At 48.2% G+C, this 15,824-nt stretch overlaps 3 protein-coding genes across 3 annotated transcripts; 2 read left to right on the top strand and 1 right to left on the bottom strand.

Annotated features, from left to right (window-relative positions):
* Positions 1-453: 453 nt before the first annotated feature.
* Positions 454-1,087, top strand: F5J12DRAFT_893768 (uncharacterized protein; the record flags this gene model as incomplete). The annotated part of the gene is made up of 3 exons (XM_051747682.1): positions 454-525; positions 640-860; positions 910-1,087. 3 exons carry the CDS (start codon positions 454-456, stop codon positions 1,085-1,087), a joined length of 471 nt encoding a protein of 156 aa, XP_051599059.1.
* Positions 1,088-6,665: 5,578 nt separating this feature from the next.
* On the top strand, positions 6,666-7,217 carry F5J12DRAFT_783584 (uncharacterized protein; the record flags this gene model as incomplete). Its single annotated transcript, XM_051742867.1, has 3 exons — positions 6,666-6,792; positions 6,856-7,028; positions 7,140-7,217. 3 exons carry the CDS (start codon positions 6,666-6,668, stop codon positions 7,215-7,217), a joined length of 378 nt encoding a protein of 125 aa, XP_051599058.1.
* Positions 7,218-8,126: 909 nt separating this feature from the next.
* F5J12DRAFT_838429 (uncharacterized protein) lies at positions 8,127-10,519 on the bottom strand. Its single transcript, XM_051746036.1, has 4 exons — positions 10,255-10,519; positions 9,778-10,182; positions 8,843-9,731; positions 8,127-8,786 (listed from the first exon to the last, which is right to left on the bottom strand). The coding sequence occupies exons 1-4, from the start codon at positions 10,491-10,493 to the stop codon at positions 8,556-8,558; spliced, it is 1,764 nt and encodes a 587-aa protein (XP_051599057.1). The 5' UTR covers positions 10,494-10,519; the 3' UTR covers positions 8,127-8,555.
* Between the last annotated feature and the right edge of the window lie 5,305 nt (positions 10,520-15,824).

Below are 15,824 nucleotides of genomic sequence, written 5' to 3'. Positions count from 1 at the left end.
AGAGTACAGGCCAGGTATCTACAAGTTTATATACCAGAGACAACTATAGTATGGAGACCGGTAATACCAGTCTCACAAAGATTGCTAAGACAATTGGTAAGACAAGTATTAGTAATGTATGACAAAGATGACAGAGACCAGGACAGGGTGGACTGGGGACAAGACTGGGCAGGGCTTAACCAAAATGACATGCACTGCAAAGCAGTGTTCACTGCACTAGACTAACTGGAGATACAGGATTGGTGAGGCCAAGGCTGAGGCCAGACTGAATGAACACAAGGCCGAGTCCAGCCTTGGTCGAGACATGATTTTGACAGTATCCCCCTCTTAGGGGTCAAACCCATGAGACCCCTGTGAGAGTGGTAGGCTGAGTCTGAAAACTGGCTGAGTTCAAAAAATTGATACTTGTAGCCTGCTAAGCCCTTTGCATCTTTCTTTCACATCCTAGTTATCATGTCCAAATCAAGGCCAATCAGTGCAACTGACCACAACAACAAAGGCTGGGTTGTTGTCGACTGGACCCAGGTGCTGGATGATGCCATCAGATATGATACCAACAACAAGGAAGAAATGATGAAGGCCAAGTCAAAGGAGAGGAAAAGATGAAAGGTGGCTGAACAAGCCTGGCATGAAGAGCAGGTGCGACTTGAGGCCAAGAGAGTGGAGAGGGAGAAGGCCAAGGCTGAGAAGGCAGAATGTGAAGCCAAAGAGGAGAGGGCATGCAAGGAGGAGAGGAGGTGCAGGGCTGAGGAGGAAAAGGAGGCTGAGAGAAAATGTAAGGTCGAGGCTGAGAGAGGTGATGAAACTGGGGCCAGTAGTAGTGAGGCCAGTGGGGTGAAAAAGGTGGTCATGGACCCTGGGTAAGTAGTCTCTTCTACTCTGCATGTTTTGTCTGAAGCCCATTTTTAGTTGTACCTGCTGCACCCAGGCAAAGACCATCTGCGAGTTCCTTGTGGATAGTAATAAGAAGTGGGTTGCCTGCATATGGTGCAACCAGTCAAAGGGCAAGTGTTGGTGGCCTGGAGATGGGAAGGGTACCAAGGTTGGTCCCAAGGCCACTACCAAGGTCAACAAGGGGAAGAAGTGAAAAGCTGATGAAGAGTCACCCAAGCCCAGGCCCAGCAAGAAGCAGGTGAAATTGAAGCCAGTCAAGGTGCTGGACATTGACAAGCCTGAGGCCAGTGGGAGCAGGCTGAGGGAGGCTGGCGCAGATAGGTACTCAGGCTTGGAAGACAAGCTCAAGTGACTGATCAAGGCTGCAGGGCTGATTGCAAACAACCTGGCCAGCCTCTTCAAACTTCACAAGACCATGGTCAAAAACTCAGGCTGAATCACCAATGCCCTTGAGTCAATACTCAACAAGTCCTATGGCTTTGGCATGGCAGTCTCCCCCTCAGACTCAGGCTCATCTGAGCTCGACTCTGATGAGTTGTGTGAGGTAGCTGACTGGTTGAAGCACCATGGCAAAGACAAGGAGGAGGTGGCCAAAGGGGAAGATGAGGGTATGGCTGAGTAGTGTTCATAACATAGCACCTTTGTTACTCCTCTCTGTGAATGCAGCATGTCTGGTGTTATACAGTGAAGTAAGAGAAACAAGAGGGGGAAAACAAGGTAAATAAGAGATCAGGAGAAGACTAGATACCAATAGGAAAAACAGAAAAAGAAGTTGAGGACAGTTGAGACCAGTCCTTATTGGTATGGGCCAGGTTTGCTGGGGTAGTGGGAGTGGAACTCTTGCATGAGTTCAGAGGCATTGTCTAGTTCCATGGTGAGTACCCATGTAGTTTCTTCATCAGTCCCCTTGTAGCCAGTCCACCAGACAAGATACTGAAGCCAGCACCAGTGATGCTGGTCTACCTTGGAGTTGAGGATTTCTGCTACCTCAAACTCTAGTTCACTGTCAACTTTGACTGGTGGGGGTGGTGGTTGAGTCTGGTTTGGGATGGTATTAGGGAAGGCCAGCTCGAGTTGGGAAACATGGAAGACCAGGTGTACTGTGTGCATTGAGTCCAGCAGGTGCAGGGTGAACAAGTGGGTACTGGCCTGAGCTATGAGCAGGTATGGCCCAAGGTTCTTCTCTGAGAGTTTCTTGGAAGGCTGGGTTGACCAGAAGTATTTAACTTTGACATACACCTGGTCACCAACCTTAAAGTCTGGTGCTGGCATGTATTTAGCATTGGCTGGTCCTTGATAGCACTGTTGTGCAAGGGTCATCTCCTCACATAGGTACTGGTGCACTGAGTCCAGATTGACTGCATAATCATGAGCCCAAGCAGAGGTAAGGTCACACTCTGGGTATACCAAGATGTTGGGATGGTAGCCCTTATTAGCAAAGAAAGGAGAGACACCAGTAGTGGTGCTAGGGGCATTGTTATAAGCAAACTCAGCCAAAGGTAAGAGGTTGGCCCAGTTGTCCTGTTGATAGTTACAATAGACCCGGAGATACTGTTCCAGTGTCTGGTTGGTCCTTTTGATCTGGCCATCACCCTCAGGGTGGTAGCCCAAGGTGAAGTGTAACTTCATGTCTAGGGCCTTGCTGAGTGACCAGAAGAAGTGTGAGATGAACTCCAAGCCTCAGTCTGAGGTTACATGGGCCAGTACTCCATGCTTTGAAAAGACATGGAGTAAGAAGAGTTTGGTGAGTTCTGGGGCTGTGATGGTGCCATGGGTGGGGATGAAGATGGCCTGCTTGGAGAGCTGGTCAACTACTATGAGGATGGCCATGAAGCCAGATGAGACTGGGAGTTGTTCAATGAAATCCATAGAGATGGAATTCCATGGCTTCTCCAGTACCAGGAGTTGTTTGAGAAGGCCATAAGGCCGATGGTGGGGAACCTTAGCCCAAGTGCAGGCCATGCAAGACTGAATGTAGTCTTTGACAAATGTCCTGAGGCCAGGCCAGGTGTACTCATGCCATATGAGCTCTGGGGTGCAGTTTTGGCCAAAGTGGCTGGACAGAGGGTGGTCATGCTTGAGGTGCAAGACTCTAAGGCAAAGGTTGTTTGAGTCCAGCACATAGATTCTTCCATCAAGCCAGAGGAAACTGGTGTCATCCACTGACCACCAGGGATCAGACATGTCAGACAGGCAGATTTGTGAGACTGGGTCATCCAGCAGTGTGGTCAGGATATCATTGTGTAGTTTCTCTACATCCATTAGCACAACTGCTCATAAGACCAGGTACTTGGGATAGGTTGCACAGAGGGAGACTGCTAGTTGCTCCTGGGTGAAGACTGGTCTCAGGTTCTGCAGGTTCACTTGGGCATAGCTGTTATCCCCCTCTTTGGGATAGACATCCCATTGTCTAGTTAGGGCATCGGGCTTAGCCCTGAGCTTACCAGGTCTGAATCTAATGACCATATTGAACTGAGAGAGGAACTCCAACCAGCAAGCCTGGCAGTGGGTGAGTACTTTGGAGGTAGAGAAGTACTCAAGGTTCTTATGGTCAGTGACAACATTGACTGGTGAGGCCAAACCCTCAAGGTAGTGATGCCAGGTCCAGAATGCTTCAAAGATGGCAAGCAATTCCTTATCATGGGTATCATAGTTCAACTCCAGGGTGGTTAGAGTTTGGGAGTAGAAGGTGACCAGATGTATCTGGCCATTGCCACAGGTGATAGACAGAATGCCAGTGATGGCATAGTCTGATGCATCAGTCTCCATGGTAATGGGGACCCTGGGGATGAATTGAGTTAAGACTGGTGTGGTAGTAAAGGTGGCCTTGAGGTTGTTGAATGACTGGCAGCACTCCTCAGAGAAGGTCCAAGGAGCCCCCTTGTGGGTAAGCCAAGTCAGTGGTACAACAATGTCCAAGTAGTTGAAAATAAAATGGTGATAGAAGTTTGCAAAGCTGAGGAAGGATTGTATGTCCTTGACCTTGTGAGGCTTGGGCCAATCACAGATGGTCTGATTGTGGGACTCCTTATCTCCAGAGTAGATCAGGATGTCATCTAAGTAGATGATTACACAGACATCCAACATGTCTGTGAAGATGGTATTCATGAAGCATTGGAAGGCAGCTGGGGCATTGGTGAGGCCAAAGGACATCACTAACCACTTGTAGGAACTGTACCAAGTCCAGAATGCAGTCTTCCATTCATCACCCAGGGCAATCCAGACAAGATGGTAGGCATGCTGGAGATCAATCTTGGTATGATCTTGGCTCAGCTTGGTGCTGAAACTTGGGGGGTTCTTTTCCAGAGAAGTGTTCTGGAAGGTAGCTGCCCAGGAATGAGCAACACCTTTCTTCATATATGACAAGGCATAGACAACCTTTTTGGTGTCACTGTCATAAATCTCTTCATTTACCAAAAGATAGGTCTGTATGGAGTACAGCCAACTCATGGCATTCTTTTGGTCACCATCCAAATCAGACAGAGCACCAATCTTCAGTTTGGTGGCTTTGGTGGTGATAGTGCCAACCATTGCTTTTGACAATGAACCAGACATTGTGGTCTGTGGTAGAGGCAGGGGTGTAGGAAGAGTGGTGGCAGGTACTGGTGGGATGGGAGTACCAAGCATGGCAAGGGACTGAGTAAAGAGGTTCAAGAGGATACCAGAAGTGAATCCTCTATCCAGTTGTTTGGGTTCATTGGAGGAGGTGTCAGTGACAGTGCTCTCCTGTTCTTCATCAGATGACAATTCTTCATGAGTGGGTCGCAATGGTGCCCAACATTGATTGTTTCAGGGGTTCATGGTGGTGCACTAAACAGTGACCAATTTGGCCAAAGGCTGGCAGACTTGAGCTTTTGTTATGCTCAACCAAAGTCAAGTCATAGGGAGAGCTCAAATGCAGTCTATTGGTTTCTACTGAGCAACAGCTGCAGTAACCTCTGTAAACAACAGAGGATTTGGGCAATGCCAGTAAGAGTGGGCCAGGTTAGGGACACTGAGGGCAAAGTTCTGAGAGAACACTGCATATGATTGAGCAGCTCAAGTCTGGGTTTCCAGGACTTGAGCCAGCAGACTAAATACTATACAAGGAATGGACCATGAGGTGTCCACATGTCTTGAGGTAACTATGCCATTGGTTGAACAATGGCAATACATGTCCTATGCATGTAACAAGCAGGTAATGCTAGTGGTGGAAACAGAGAGCCATCAGATCATCAAGAAGACAGCTTGAAAAGGAAAAGTAGTCCATCAGATCAAAACACAAGGTAAACACAAGGAGTAGAAGGGAAAACAGGGGTGAAACATAACACTCAACTGAGATGACACTTAGTAACAACACTGCAAAGCAGTGCTAACCATGCTAGGCCAACTGGGGGTAGAGTTTGGCCAGGCTGAACAAGTGCAAGGTCGAGTCTGGCCAGGGTCAAGGCATGGCTATGACAGGCCCCAACCTACTCTGTGGGAGACATGGTTTGGCTTGAAACTTCACAGATTTCCCTGTCTGGTCATCCCTCCTGTAAACTCACTGAATGATGGATTGGCCCCTACAGGGTTGTTTCACTCAAGCCAAATGCAGTTGAGCTGAAACTCCCTAAAACTCTAAAAATCCATCTGGTGGTGAATGTCTCTCAGGTTAAGCCATACAAGGGACTGTTAGAGAGACAAACCATGACTCACCCTGGACTGGTGGTGGGCCATGAGGGTGATGAAGAGTTTGAGGTTGAGTATGTTGCCAACTCTTGCCTTAAATGAAACTGGCTTGAGTTCCTAGTCCATTGGAAGGGCTACCATGACAAGGATCACACCTGGGGGCCTGAGTCTGCCTTAAAGTCCACCCCTGCAGCCATACAGGACTTCTACTGATGACACCCCTCTGCCCCTCAGAAACTCCATGGAATGGACTCTTCCCTTTTTGCATTGCTCTTCCACCCCCTCAAAAACTTCACCAACACTGTCCTGACCTTTAATCACCTGGAAGTCGATGTCTAAGGAGGGGATAGTGTTATGATACATACTCTTTTCCTTTTCATCTTATCTAATCTCTTTATCTCATCTTGTCTTGTCAGACTCTGTCCAGACTCTGGTCTAGACCTCACCTCATTGCTACCTCATTCCCATCTTCTAGTATGCTCCACTCCACTATGATATCATTATGACATCACTATGATGTCATGATCCTCATGTATGCCTCCCCATTACCTCATGTACCTTAGTATAAGTACCATTGCTCAATCTCCCAACTAGCTCTAAGCTAGTTCATTTGGGTCCACAAGTCCTAAAGTCCTCTGCTTCTAAGCCATCTCCTCTCTTCTTCTCTTCACTTTTCTTTGTGGTTCTTGGTGCAAGCCTACAACAAACCCTGTTGTTAGGTCTTGTCACAGTTTGTATATTGTAATGATGGTTTTTGATCATAATTTTGCCACCTAGTTTCACAAGGAAAGATGCTTTGTTAGTGGGTTCTTTGATCCATGCCACAGCTTCCCAGGTGTTGAGTTCTAGGAGTATGCAATTGTTGCATAATTGTGTGATTGATTTGAGCTGTAGGTTGGGGCTGTCAATTTGTTCTACTGCCTCTAGGGCCAGTTTGATCACTTCTATGATGGATTCCCTTGACAAGGAGTCACTGAGAGTGGGGTGGTTGCTGTTGGGGTTGATGATAGGATTTTGGCAATCTGAGGGGAGATGGTGGCAACAACTGAGTTTTCTATATTGCTTGATACTGCTGATGATGGTTTTGGCTATCACTGATGCTGCTAGTTTCCTGACCAAATATGCTGTGGCTCTCATGGCTGATCTTAACACATTATTTACTCCTTTGGTTTGCAATATGTAGAATAATGCATGTGAGATATGTTCAGGTGTTGCTGGCTCACCTTGGACCATGTAAAGCTGGTCCAGGTATGTTCTGGTCAAGTCTGTGTTTTTTATCTTGGCTTCCAGGTCATTAATGATTTTGTCTAGTGAGAAGCCACCACTCCTGGTGGATTTGCCAGCTAGGCCAGGGCCTGACATACAGGGTGCTTGCAGGGGTCCTGGCATGGCATGGGAATTTCACCTCAGGGATGGTCATCCTGTCAAGGTCATGCAGTGGGGGTTGTGATGTGCCAGGGGTGCTGAGTGTGGTTACCATAGTGGTTTGTGATTCTGTGGAATGGTAGGGTGTTTGTTTTTTGTCACTTTGGCTGTGATGGGCTCTACTTTTACTTCTCCTAGCTGGTGCAATGAGTCCTGAAAAAAATTTCCAGGGTCCTAGTTGGGGTGCCAGATGGAGCAGAGTCGAGGAGCATTCTGTGAGAGAACTTGGGAAAGATGGTTGTGGTTGAGAAGAAAGAGAGGGTGGATATGGTTCAAGGTGACCAGTATGAAAAGGATAAAAATATGTGGTGTCAACATGAAGTTTTAACACTTGCAACACAAATACAACAAGACTTTCTTAAAGCATGCTACACATAATCCAGACTCTGCAGTCAATAATTATTGTAGGGAAAGAAGTCCCCATACACTACATTTTACAGGCCCCTTTATGCTGTAGCAGCTAGCTATGAAGTGTCAATGCAAATGAATGAGATAAGGAAAGGCAGCAAAGATAAATGAGAAGTATGTTGGATCTGTCACAGAATGAATAACACTTGAGAACATACTGTCAACATCAAGCCAAAACCCTACACATAACTAGTTATATGAAATGGGCATGCAGTACACCCACTATGACTTTAGATAGTACCCTCCTATGAGTACTTGCAGGTGTTTATCAAAGTATATAATGTATAATACCAAAAGCCCCCCAGGCACTCCTGGATGCTACAAGTACAAACACAAGTAGAGAAGTAGTTTCACAAGAGATAACCCCACATCATGTTACAGGAGGCTATGTATATGGCTAGAGAAAGACATAGTCTAACAGGAGTGCTTGCATATATTGCAACTATGAGAAGTGGGCAGCACAGATCATCCATTTGCTCTTTCTAAGCTGCTGTTAGAGATGGCATTAGGTAGTGTAAAGTTCAACACTATGGAGAGGTGTTGCAGGTGACCAAGCATGAACTGCCATCAACACTGACATCAACCACCAAATGGCATGCACCACTGTCCATGTCCATTTCGACCTGAGATCGCTGCAAGTCGCTCATCATGATTCAAGTAGGGGCATGAAATGGACCCCAATGAGTCAGCTGCACCCCATAAGAGCAATGGTTCCCAATCTAGTTGGCCCGGCTCTTTCGGTCCGGCAAAAACTCGGGGGACAAAACAACTTTGAGACCTGGACCAGGATGGGTCCAGGAATTCGAGTATGCGTAAGGGGTATCATATCTGCGAGTGTCATCTGGATTAGTGGGTGTGAACCCGTCGAGTGGATGACTGACCCAAAGGTGCTTGTCGTGGAATGAGTAGCGCAGAGAGGATCAGCCATGTAAGATTCAAGATTATCTCGGGGCACTCATCGGAAGGTACCAATGACGAATTGTAGCGGAACTCGGGCAGGCCTCTCGGGACCGGGAATGGTATCCCTGCATTAGCGACGTTGTAGCGTCAAAGGTTTCCTGACAACCCTCTCCACAAGCCAAAATACAGACAGCATTTAAGTGGAATGCCCATGCCAATAGGCGATCAATGGCCGGAATTCAGCAGAATGTATACTTCAAGGGAACTGGGTATGACGATCAACACTCCATAATGAACCTCCAATCACCATTGAGAATATCGTCCCATGCAAATTCCTCTTCGTGAACTTCTTCGGCATCCTGACCAAGCCTCGCGCCGAATGACAGTTCGGTTCGGGGCTGTAATGGCCTCACAACGATCTGTCCTTCCTTGATTGGGTCAATTGACATGACCCTCGCAATGGTAATCAGGTATTCAGGAGTGTAGGTTGTTGGGTTAATACCGAGGTCCTGTACATGGCAATGACTTGACGGGATGAGGTGAGGACTACCAGGGTAAAGCTGACCTTGTATGCTATGACGTCCCCGACCTTCAAACCCACCTGGATCTCTCGAGTGACTTTGGGAAACTGTGTCCAGTTCGATATGGCTGACTGTTCCAGTCCGTTCAGACCTACGTCTAGGGGACCCGTCACTTCCTGAGACTGCTCCCGTGGAATTCTCTCCTGCTGACTGTCGGCCTCGTTGTCCCCGTAATCAAGCGTGACGTTCACTTCACCATGTCCAGTGCCCTCCACGAGGTCCCTACCTGCCGGGGCTGGTGCATAATAGCCACGTTCTGCAACTGCGGAACCGTACTCTGCGGCGGCGCGTATCTTTCTCTTCTTCTTGGGCCGTAGAATTCCTGCTTCCACGTCCACACTAGTAACAAAGAGGTTGGGTGGTAACGAAGGACGAGAAGAAGGCGGTACAAGCGGCGGCGTGCTTATTGTAGCGGGTGGTTGTCGTTCAACCTTCGTCTGCATCGAAATAGATGCTAACTGAGAAGGATCCACAGACGAAGAATGCACGTTTGCTGTAGATGACTCTATCTGGACTGAAATTCCATTTTCTTCCTCGCCTGCAAAAATGATTTTGGGTGGTAGAGGTTTGCTTAAGAGTGATCGGAAATTTTTGGCTTTGTTCTTGTTCCGAAGCGATAACGAAGGCAGGAAAACGACGTCAGGAGTGTTCTCGCTGCTGGATTTCTCCGACTCCTGAGGACGGCCGCTCCCATCATGATGATTCTCTGTGTGTGCAAATAAATCCGTTGCGATAGCGTTTGGTCCTGAAAGTAGGCCAGACGCTGGCGGTACTGCTTCACGATCGTGCAACCTCTTCAATCGTCTCCTCTTATTGCGAGCACGGGTCTGTGGTTTACCGAACCCAGGTGGAACATAAGTAAGTTGACCTCGACTTGAGACTGTGAGTAAGAAAAAAAGAAAGGAACAGACGGACATACACGGAGTTTGGTGGGGGGTTGGATGGACGACAGGGAGGTAGCTTGGGTTTTGCCGCTTGCAAGTCAGTTCGCCTGGTCAAGGCGAGGGATGGACCAGAATCAGGTTCTGAAGTCTCTGACTCGGATTCTTCGGAGGAGTCCGATGTTGTGCTGGCTGCTTCCGAGTCAGTGGTAGTAGAAGACGAGGAGGAGGACGGCGACGGGGACGAAGATGAACTAGAGGTGTCAGACTCAGGTGTGGACTCGGACTCCGATGTCGACGTGGATTCGAGGGAACGTTTCCGCTTTTTGGATGTGGGGTGTATATCCCGCAGGGGAGGTGTAGGTTTCCGAGAAGATCTACTTCGTTCCGACTGATTTCCCTTCGGCTTTATGACCTTTTCAGATGTATTTACCTGCTCAATGCTTGCCTCTGGTTAGCCACATGCAGGTCGGGGAGCATGCGCCGCACGACTGTTTGAGAAAAGTATGACTCACCATACCAGGTCACCGTCCCTTACGACTCCGATGTCGCAATCGTCCAGGAGCTCGAATCCGTCGATAGAAAGACGGAGCGAGGAGGCGGCAACGGTACTAAGGAGGGGTAGCGTGTTGCATAGACGAGTTTTGAGGTTTGCAACAGTAAATTCTGAGGGCGTTTCTGGATGAGCAGACGGCACGGGAAACCACGCCTTGAGGAGGGGAAGAGGAGGACCAGTGGTGACTTTGATACGCATGTCGGGGCTAACAGCAGACTGAAGAGAAGACTATTACATAAGCGGTCGATACCGAATGAATCAATATTGATGCAAGGTTCAAATTGAAGGTGTCCGGAATTGTAGCACCCATAGCTAACAACTGCATACTCGTCTTCCGATGGCTACGACCGTCCTGACGTTCGAAGGAGGTCAGTTTCACCACTGTGAATAAAGAGCACGAGTCTGCGCAGGAGCAAATACACAAGGAACCAGAACTCGATCAATTGTGCAGCACCCCTCGCTCTGGAGGGTTATATGTTCCCCCTCCTCGACTTCGTGCAATGCAGGCCCCCGTAACGGACCAATCCATCCGAGAGTGCCAATGACTTTCATGGGAATCTCGGCGCAAGTCTATCACCGAGATAATACATCCGGCTTCAGGCGAGTGACACCTGATTTTTTCTCAGAGAACCTTATCCGCGGACGGGCATTATTCGTACGAAGCCCGACGAAGGCTCAGGCGGCTGTCGCATGCGAGCTTGATATTCGGCACGTCCAACTAGTCTGAGAGAAGTGTGCAAGTGGCAGCGCATGCAGGTTCAATTCGGATGGCTTTGGTGGATGATTGTGTGCCCCCATGAAAGCTCAAGTCTCAGAACTCCGCGCACACTGCTGGCAGCAAGTAAACTACAGATTGTAGGCTTTTTATGAGACGGTACAGTACTAACGGCCGCAGGCAACTTGAGAGATTCTCTTTTGTTTTCAACGCCCCACGTCAATATCTGCCCATTGCTCTTTAAGTTTATTAATACAGGTGACCCTAACTATCCGCCCTCCCATCTCGTGCTCTCGTCGACGCTGAGCTATGACGGGAATCGAAGTAGTCTAGTACATTTATCATGTTTATCGTAGATGGCCAACTACAGTCGAAGTTACAGTAGGTGAGTCCCCCAGATGAAGTTTACACCCAAGAAACCGCTACAGTGTAGCAAAGAATAAGTCAGTAAGTCAGTTATGTAAGTCAGCAAGATGCAAGGAAGGGAATTGTCGCAATTACTATCACTTGACCGGTGTCGCAACATCCAAAAACACGACTTCAGAACTACACAATCACCTAGACCACATGCAAAGTTGCAGAACTGGTGTTCACAGAAGTGTATAAGCATCATGGGTTACACAGAACAGTAATCAGTGATTGTGATGTATTAATCACAAGTTTATTTTGGATGCACCTAAACACCTTGATTGGCATCAAGTTGAAGATGTCCAGTGCATATCATCCTGAGATGGATGGGGCAACTGAATGTGCCAATCACATGATTGGCCAAATGCTGTGTAGCTGTGTCAGGCCTAATCAAAAAGATTGGGTCTCCAGACTGCCTGCCATTGAATTTGCAATCAACAGTGCTACTGCTGAGTCAATGGGATATGCACCTTTCTTCCTGAACACTGGCCACATGCCCTGGAAGATGATCTGGGACATGCCTACTGAAGACAAGTATCCTAGTGTTAGAGCATTCACAAACAAGATGAAACTTACAATCATGGATGCTGTAGGGAATAAGTACTCCCTACTAAGGAGATTTAATTATTTTATCTTTTCTACTGTATTTTTGCTTTGATTTACATTAGTGATACTTAGCCTACCTGTGTGGCGCATTTTTGGTAGCTTAGTCAGCAAATTTTGCGCACTAGTGTAGGCCTACAGTACACAATAATAATAAAAAGTGGAAGAACCAGACTGTTAAGTCTGGGCCTACTCTGACCAACTCCAACACTGGACAAGGTCTGGGGAGAGGTTCAGAAGCAAGTCCAACAGAAAGAGCAGGACTCCAACTGGTGGAGTGTTGGCAAGAACAAAGTCCACCAAAGGTGAGGGTGGAGCAAAGTGAGGGCATCAGGTTTAGCTCATGTGCTACCCCCTTGCACAATCTCAGCCCTTGTATTTTAGAGGGGGAGTACAGATGGACAGTCAGGGGTGACTCTGACAGGCAGAAAATGGAGACAGAGGGAGTAGGAACCAAGTCAATATTTGTACTGAGGAACAGCAGAGTATGATACATGCTTTTATACTACTATGGAGGTGTAGTAACTGGAATTGGAACTGACATATGGAGACTCATAAAATTTCAAGGAAAATTTCCTAGACAACAAATGAAGGGTAGACAGAGGACATATGAATGGGTAACACAGAACATCCCAAAAAGGAAACAGCCCAGGTGTTGGACCATGCAGTGCATGCTGCGAGTACCTGACTGTGCTGTCAGGGAGGAGTCCAAAGGTAGCCACATGACCCCTCAGAGGATGGTCCATTCAGTCCAGTAGGAGAGCAACACAAGTCTGACAGCAGTCAGAGCAGAGATGGTTTGTAACCAACAGAAGTTGGGCAGAGTTGGTGTGGAGTGAGTGAATGACTGGCAGAAGAGGGTGTGGAGTGAGTAAGGACCTAGAGTGAACACACAGTTATGACAGTGCCCCCCCCCCTGAAGGCTGCATGTACAGGACAGTATCAACACAAGTTGACCATTTGAAACTATTTTGATGCCTCAAGGATAATGGCTTTAGCTGCAGTGGAGCTTTGTTGGAGTTCAAAGTACCACTTAAAAAACACATGTCAGGATACTGAACCTTTGTCCTTTCCTCCCATCATCATGCCTTCCCAGTGCCAGAGCAAAACCCCCCAACCAACCCCTAGTCATGTCCACAACTACTCCCAAGTCACGGATGAAGAGCTGGTTGTCCTGACCAATGACTCCACTGACACCAAGTGAGAGAAGTCTGTGAAGAAGGTGTGCCAATGAGAGGAGGCTGAGCAGAGGGAGAAAGAGCATGAGGCAGAGTGCAAGGCCAAGTGTGAGGAGGCCAAGAGGTGGAAGGTGGAAGAGGAGAGACTGGAGGTGGAGCAGAGGAAGAGAGCAGAGGAGGAAGAGGAGGCTCAAAGGAAGAAGGCAGCAGCAGAGGAGGCAGAAAGACAGAGGCAGAGGGCCCAGGCTTAGGTGGGATGAGGCCACACAGAGGTGAGTAGCAGACTACTGTGAATCCAGTGGAGCTGACTTATACCCCCTTCTTTTTTTTGTTTTTTTGTTTTGCTTTTGACCTTATTTTATTTCAGGTTAAGCAGAGTGGTGTATGACATTAACACCACCCAGAAGGTCCCTGGGGCTTTGGTGGTGGCTACTGTGACCAGGAGAGCCCCCTGCACTCACTGTATAGTGAGTCTGACAGCAGGACAGTGCAAGCCAGGGCAAGGTAAGACCAGGGCCTGCATGCCCTGCCACAACAAGAAGAAGATGTGCAGCTGGATGCAGGAAGAGGTGGTGGCAGGGCCTTCACAGAAGAGAGCAGGGACAGGGAGCTCCTGAGGGGAGAAGAAGAAGAGGATGTGAGGGAAGGGGAAGGAGAAAGTGACAGAGATGGAAGAGGCAGACAACAAGCAGGAGGCAGGTGGAGAGGTGGAGGTTGTTGTTGACTTGGGAAAGGGTTAGCTGCTGTAGCTTCCAGTTGTGAGACATGGAAGACTGGATGTACCAAGTGCATAGAGCCAGGGAGCTTAAGGGTGATGGAGTGTGTACCTGGCCTGGCCAAGATAGGTGAATAGGCCTAAGTACTTTTTGGAGAGATTTTCTGAAGGACAAGTGGAGCAGAAGTACTTGGCTTTGATGTAGGCCTGTTCTCCAACCTTAAACTCAGGCAGAGGTATGCATCTGGCATCCACTGGACCCTGGTAGTGCTGCTGAGCAGCAGACATTTCAGAGCAGAGGAAGTCATGAAGGGTGGAGAGTTCAATGACATAGTCATGAGCCCTTGGAGAGGTGAAGTCTTGGTCAGGGACCACAGACAGGTTTGGGTGATATCCCTTGTTAGCAAAGAAGGGAGAAACTCCAGTTGTTGCACTTGGTGCATTGTTGAAAGCAAACTCTGCTAGAGGTAACAGCTCAGCCCAGTTGTCTTGTTGGTAGTTGCAGTAGACACAAAGGTACTGCTCAAGGGTCTGGTTTGTTCACTCAGTCTGGCCATTGCCTTCTGGGTGGTAACCCAAAGTGAAGTGAAGATGCATATCAAGGGCCTTTCCTAGAGAGTGGAAGAAGTGTGAGACAAACTCAGGACCTCTGTTGGAGGTGACATTAGCTGGCACTCTGTGCTTGGAGAAGACATGGGTAAGGAAGAGCTTAGCAAGTTCAGCAGAGGTGATGGAGTCATGGGTGGGGATGAACACCACTTGCTTTGAGAGACAGTCCACTACCACAAGTATGGCAGAGTAGCCATCGGAGTTGGGGAGGTGTTTGATGAAGTCCATGGAGATGGAGTTCCAAGGTCTCTCTGGGACAGGGAGTTGCTTCAGTAGACCATAAGGGCAGTGATGCAGAGTTTTGCTCCATCCACAGGCAGTGCAGGACCTAATGTATTCTTTCATGTTGGAGTGGAGGTTAGGCCACATGTAGTCCCTGCAGACAAGTTCCAGGGTGCAGTTTTGCCCAAAATGGCCTGCTAGAGGATGGTCATGCTTGAACTGAAGCACTCAAAGGTGGAGGTCATCAATGTCAGGGACAAAGATGTGACCATCAAGGTGGAGTAGACCATCAGAGTCCAGGGACCACCAAGGCTTAGTCAGAGTTGGAAGATGGTTGGCAGAGACAGGGTCAGATGGTAGGGCAGAGATGATGTTGGAATGCAAGCACTCAACATTGAAGACCATGGTGGTGCAGAGCACAGGTGCCACAAGGGTAGTGGTATGGAGGGATGACACAAGTTGCTCCTGTGTAAACATAGGGTGGAGATTGTGAGGATTTACCTGTGCATAGTCCCTATCCCCCCCTTTTGGGTAGACATCCCAACATCACATAAGTGCATTGGGTTTGGCTCCCAGGTGGCCAGGTCAGAAGTGGATGGAAAGGTTAAACTGTGAAAGGTACTCCAACCAGTGGGCCTGTCAATGAGTGAGGACCTTAGAGGTGGAGAAATACTCAAGGTTTTTGTGGTCCATCACCACATCAACAGGTAAGGCAGAACAGTTCTAGGTAATGCTGCCAATGGTGGAAGGCCTTGGAGATAGCCAACAGCTCCTTGTCATGGGTATTGTAGTTGAGTTCTGGCACAGTCATGGTGTGGGAGTAGAAAGTGACTGGGCAGAGTTCACCATTGGAGCAGGTGACTGACAAGATGCCAGCAATGGCATAGTCAGAGGCATCAGTTTCAACTGTAAGCAGAGTGTCAGGAACCCAGTGTGTGAGGACAGGAGTGGAGCTGAAGGCATCCTTCAGGCAGAGGAAGGCAGAGTGACACTCCTTGGAAAAGTTCCAAGGAGCACCCTTTCATGTGAGGTGAGTGAGTGGAATGACAATGTTGGAGTAGTTATTAATGAATCATCTG

Source organism: Pisolithus orientalis (genome assembly GCF_024613125.1).
Source record: "Pisolithus orientalis strain OTSU chromosome Unknown F5J12scaffold_18, whole genome shotgun sequence".
Lineage (NCBI taxonomy): Eukaryota > Fungi > Basidiomycota > Agaricomycetes > Boletales > Pisolithaceae > Pisolithus > Pisolithus orientalis.
Note: the sequence above shows the minus strand (reverse complement) of the source record. Positions and strands in the feature narration are given on the sequence as shown.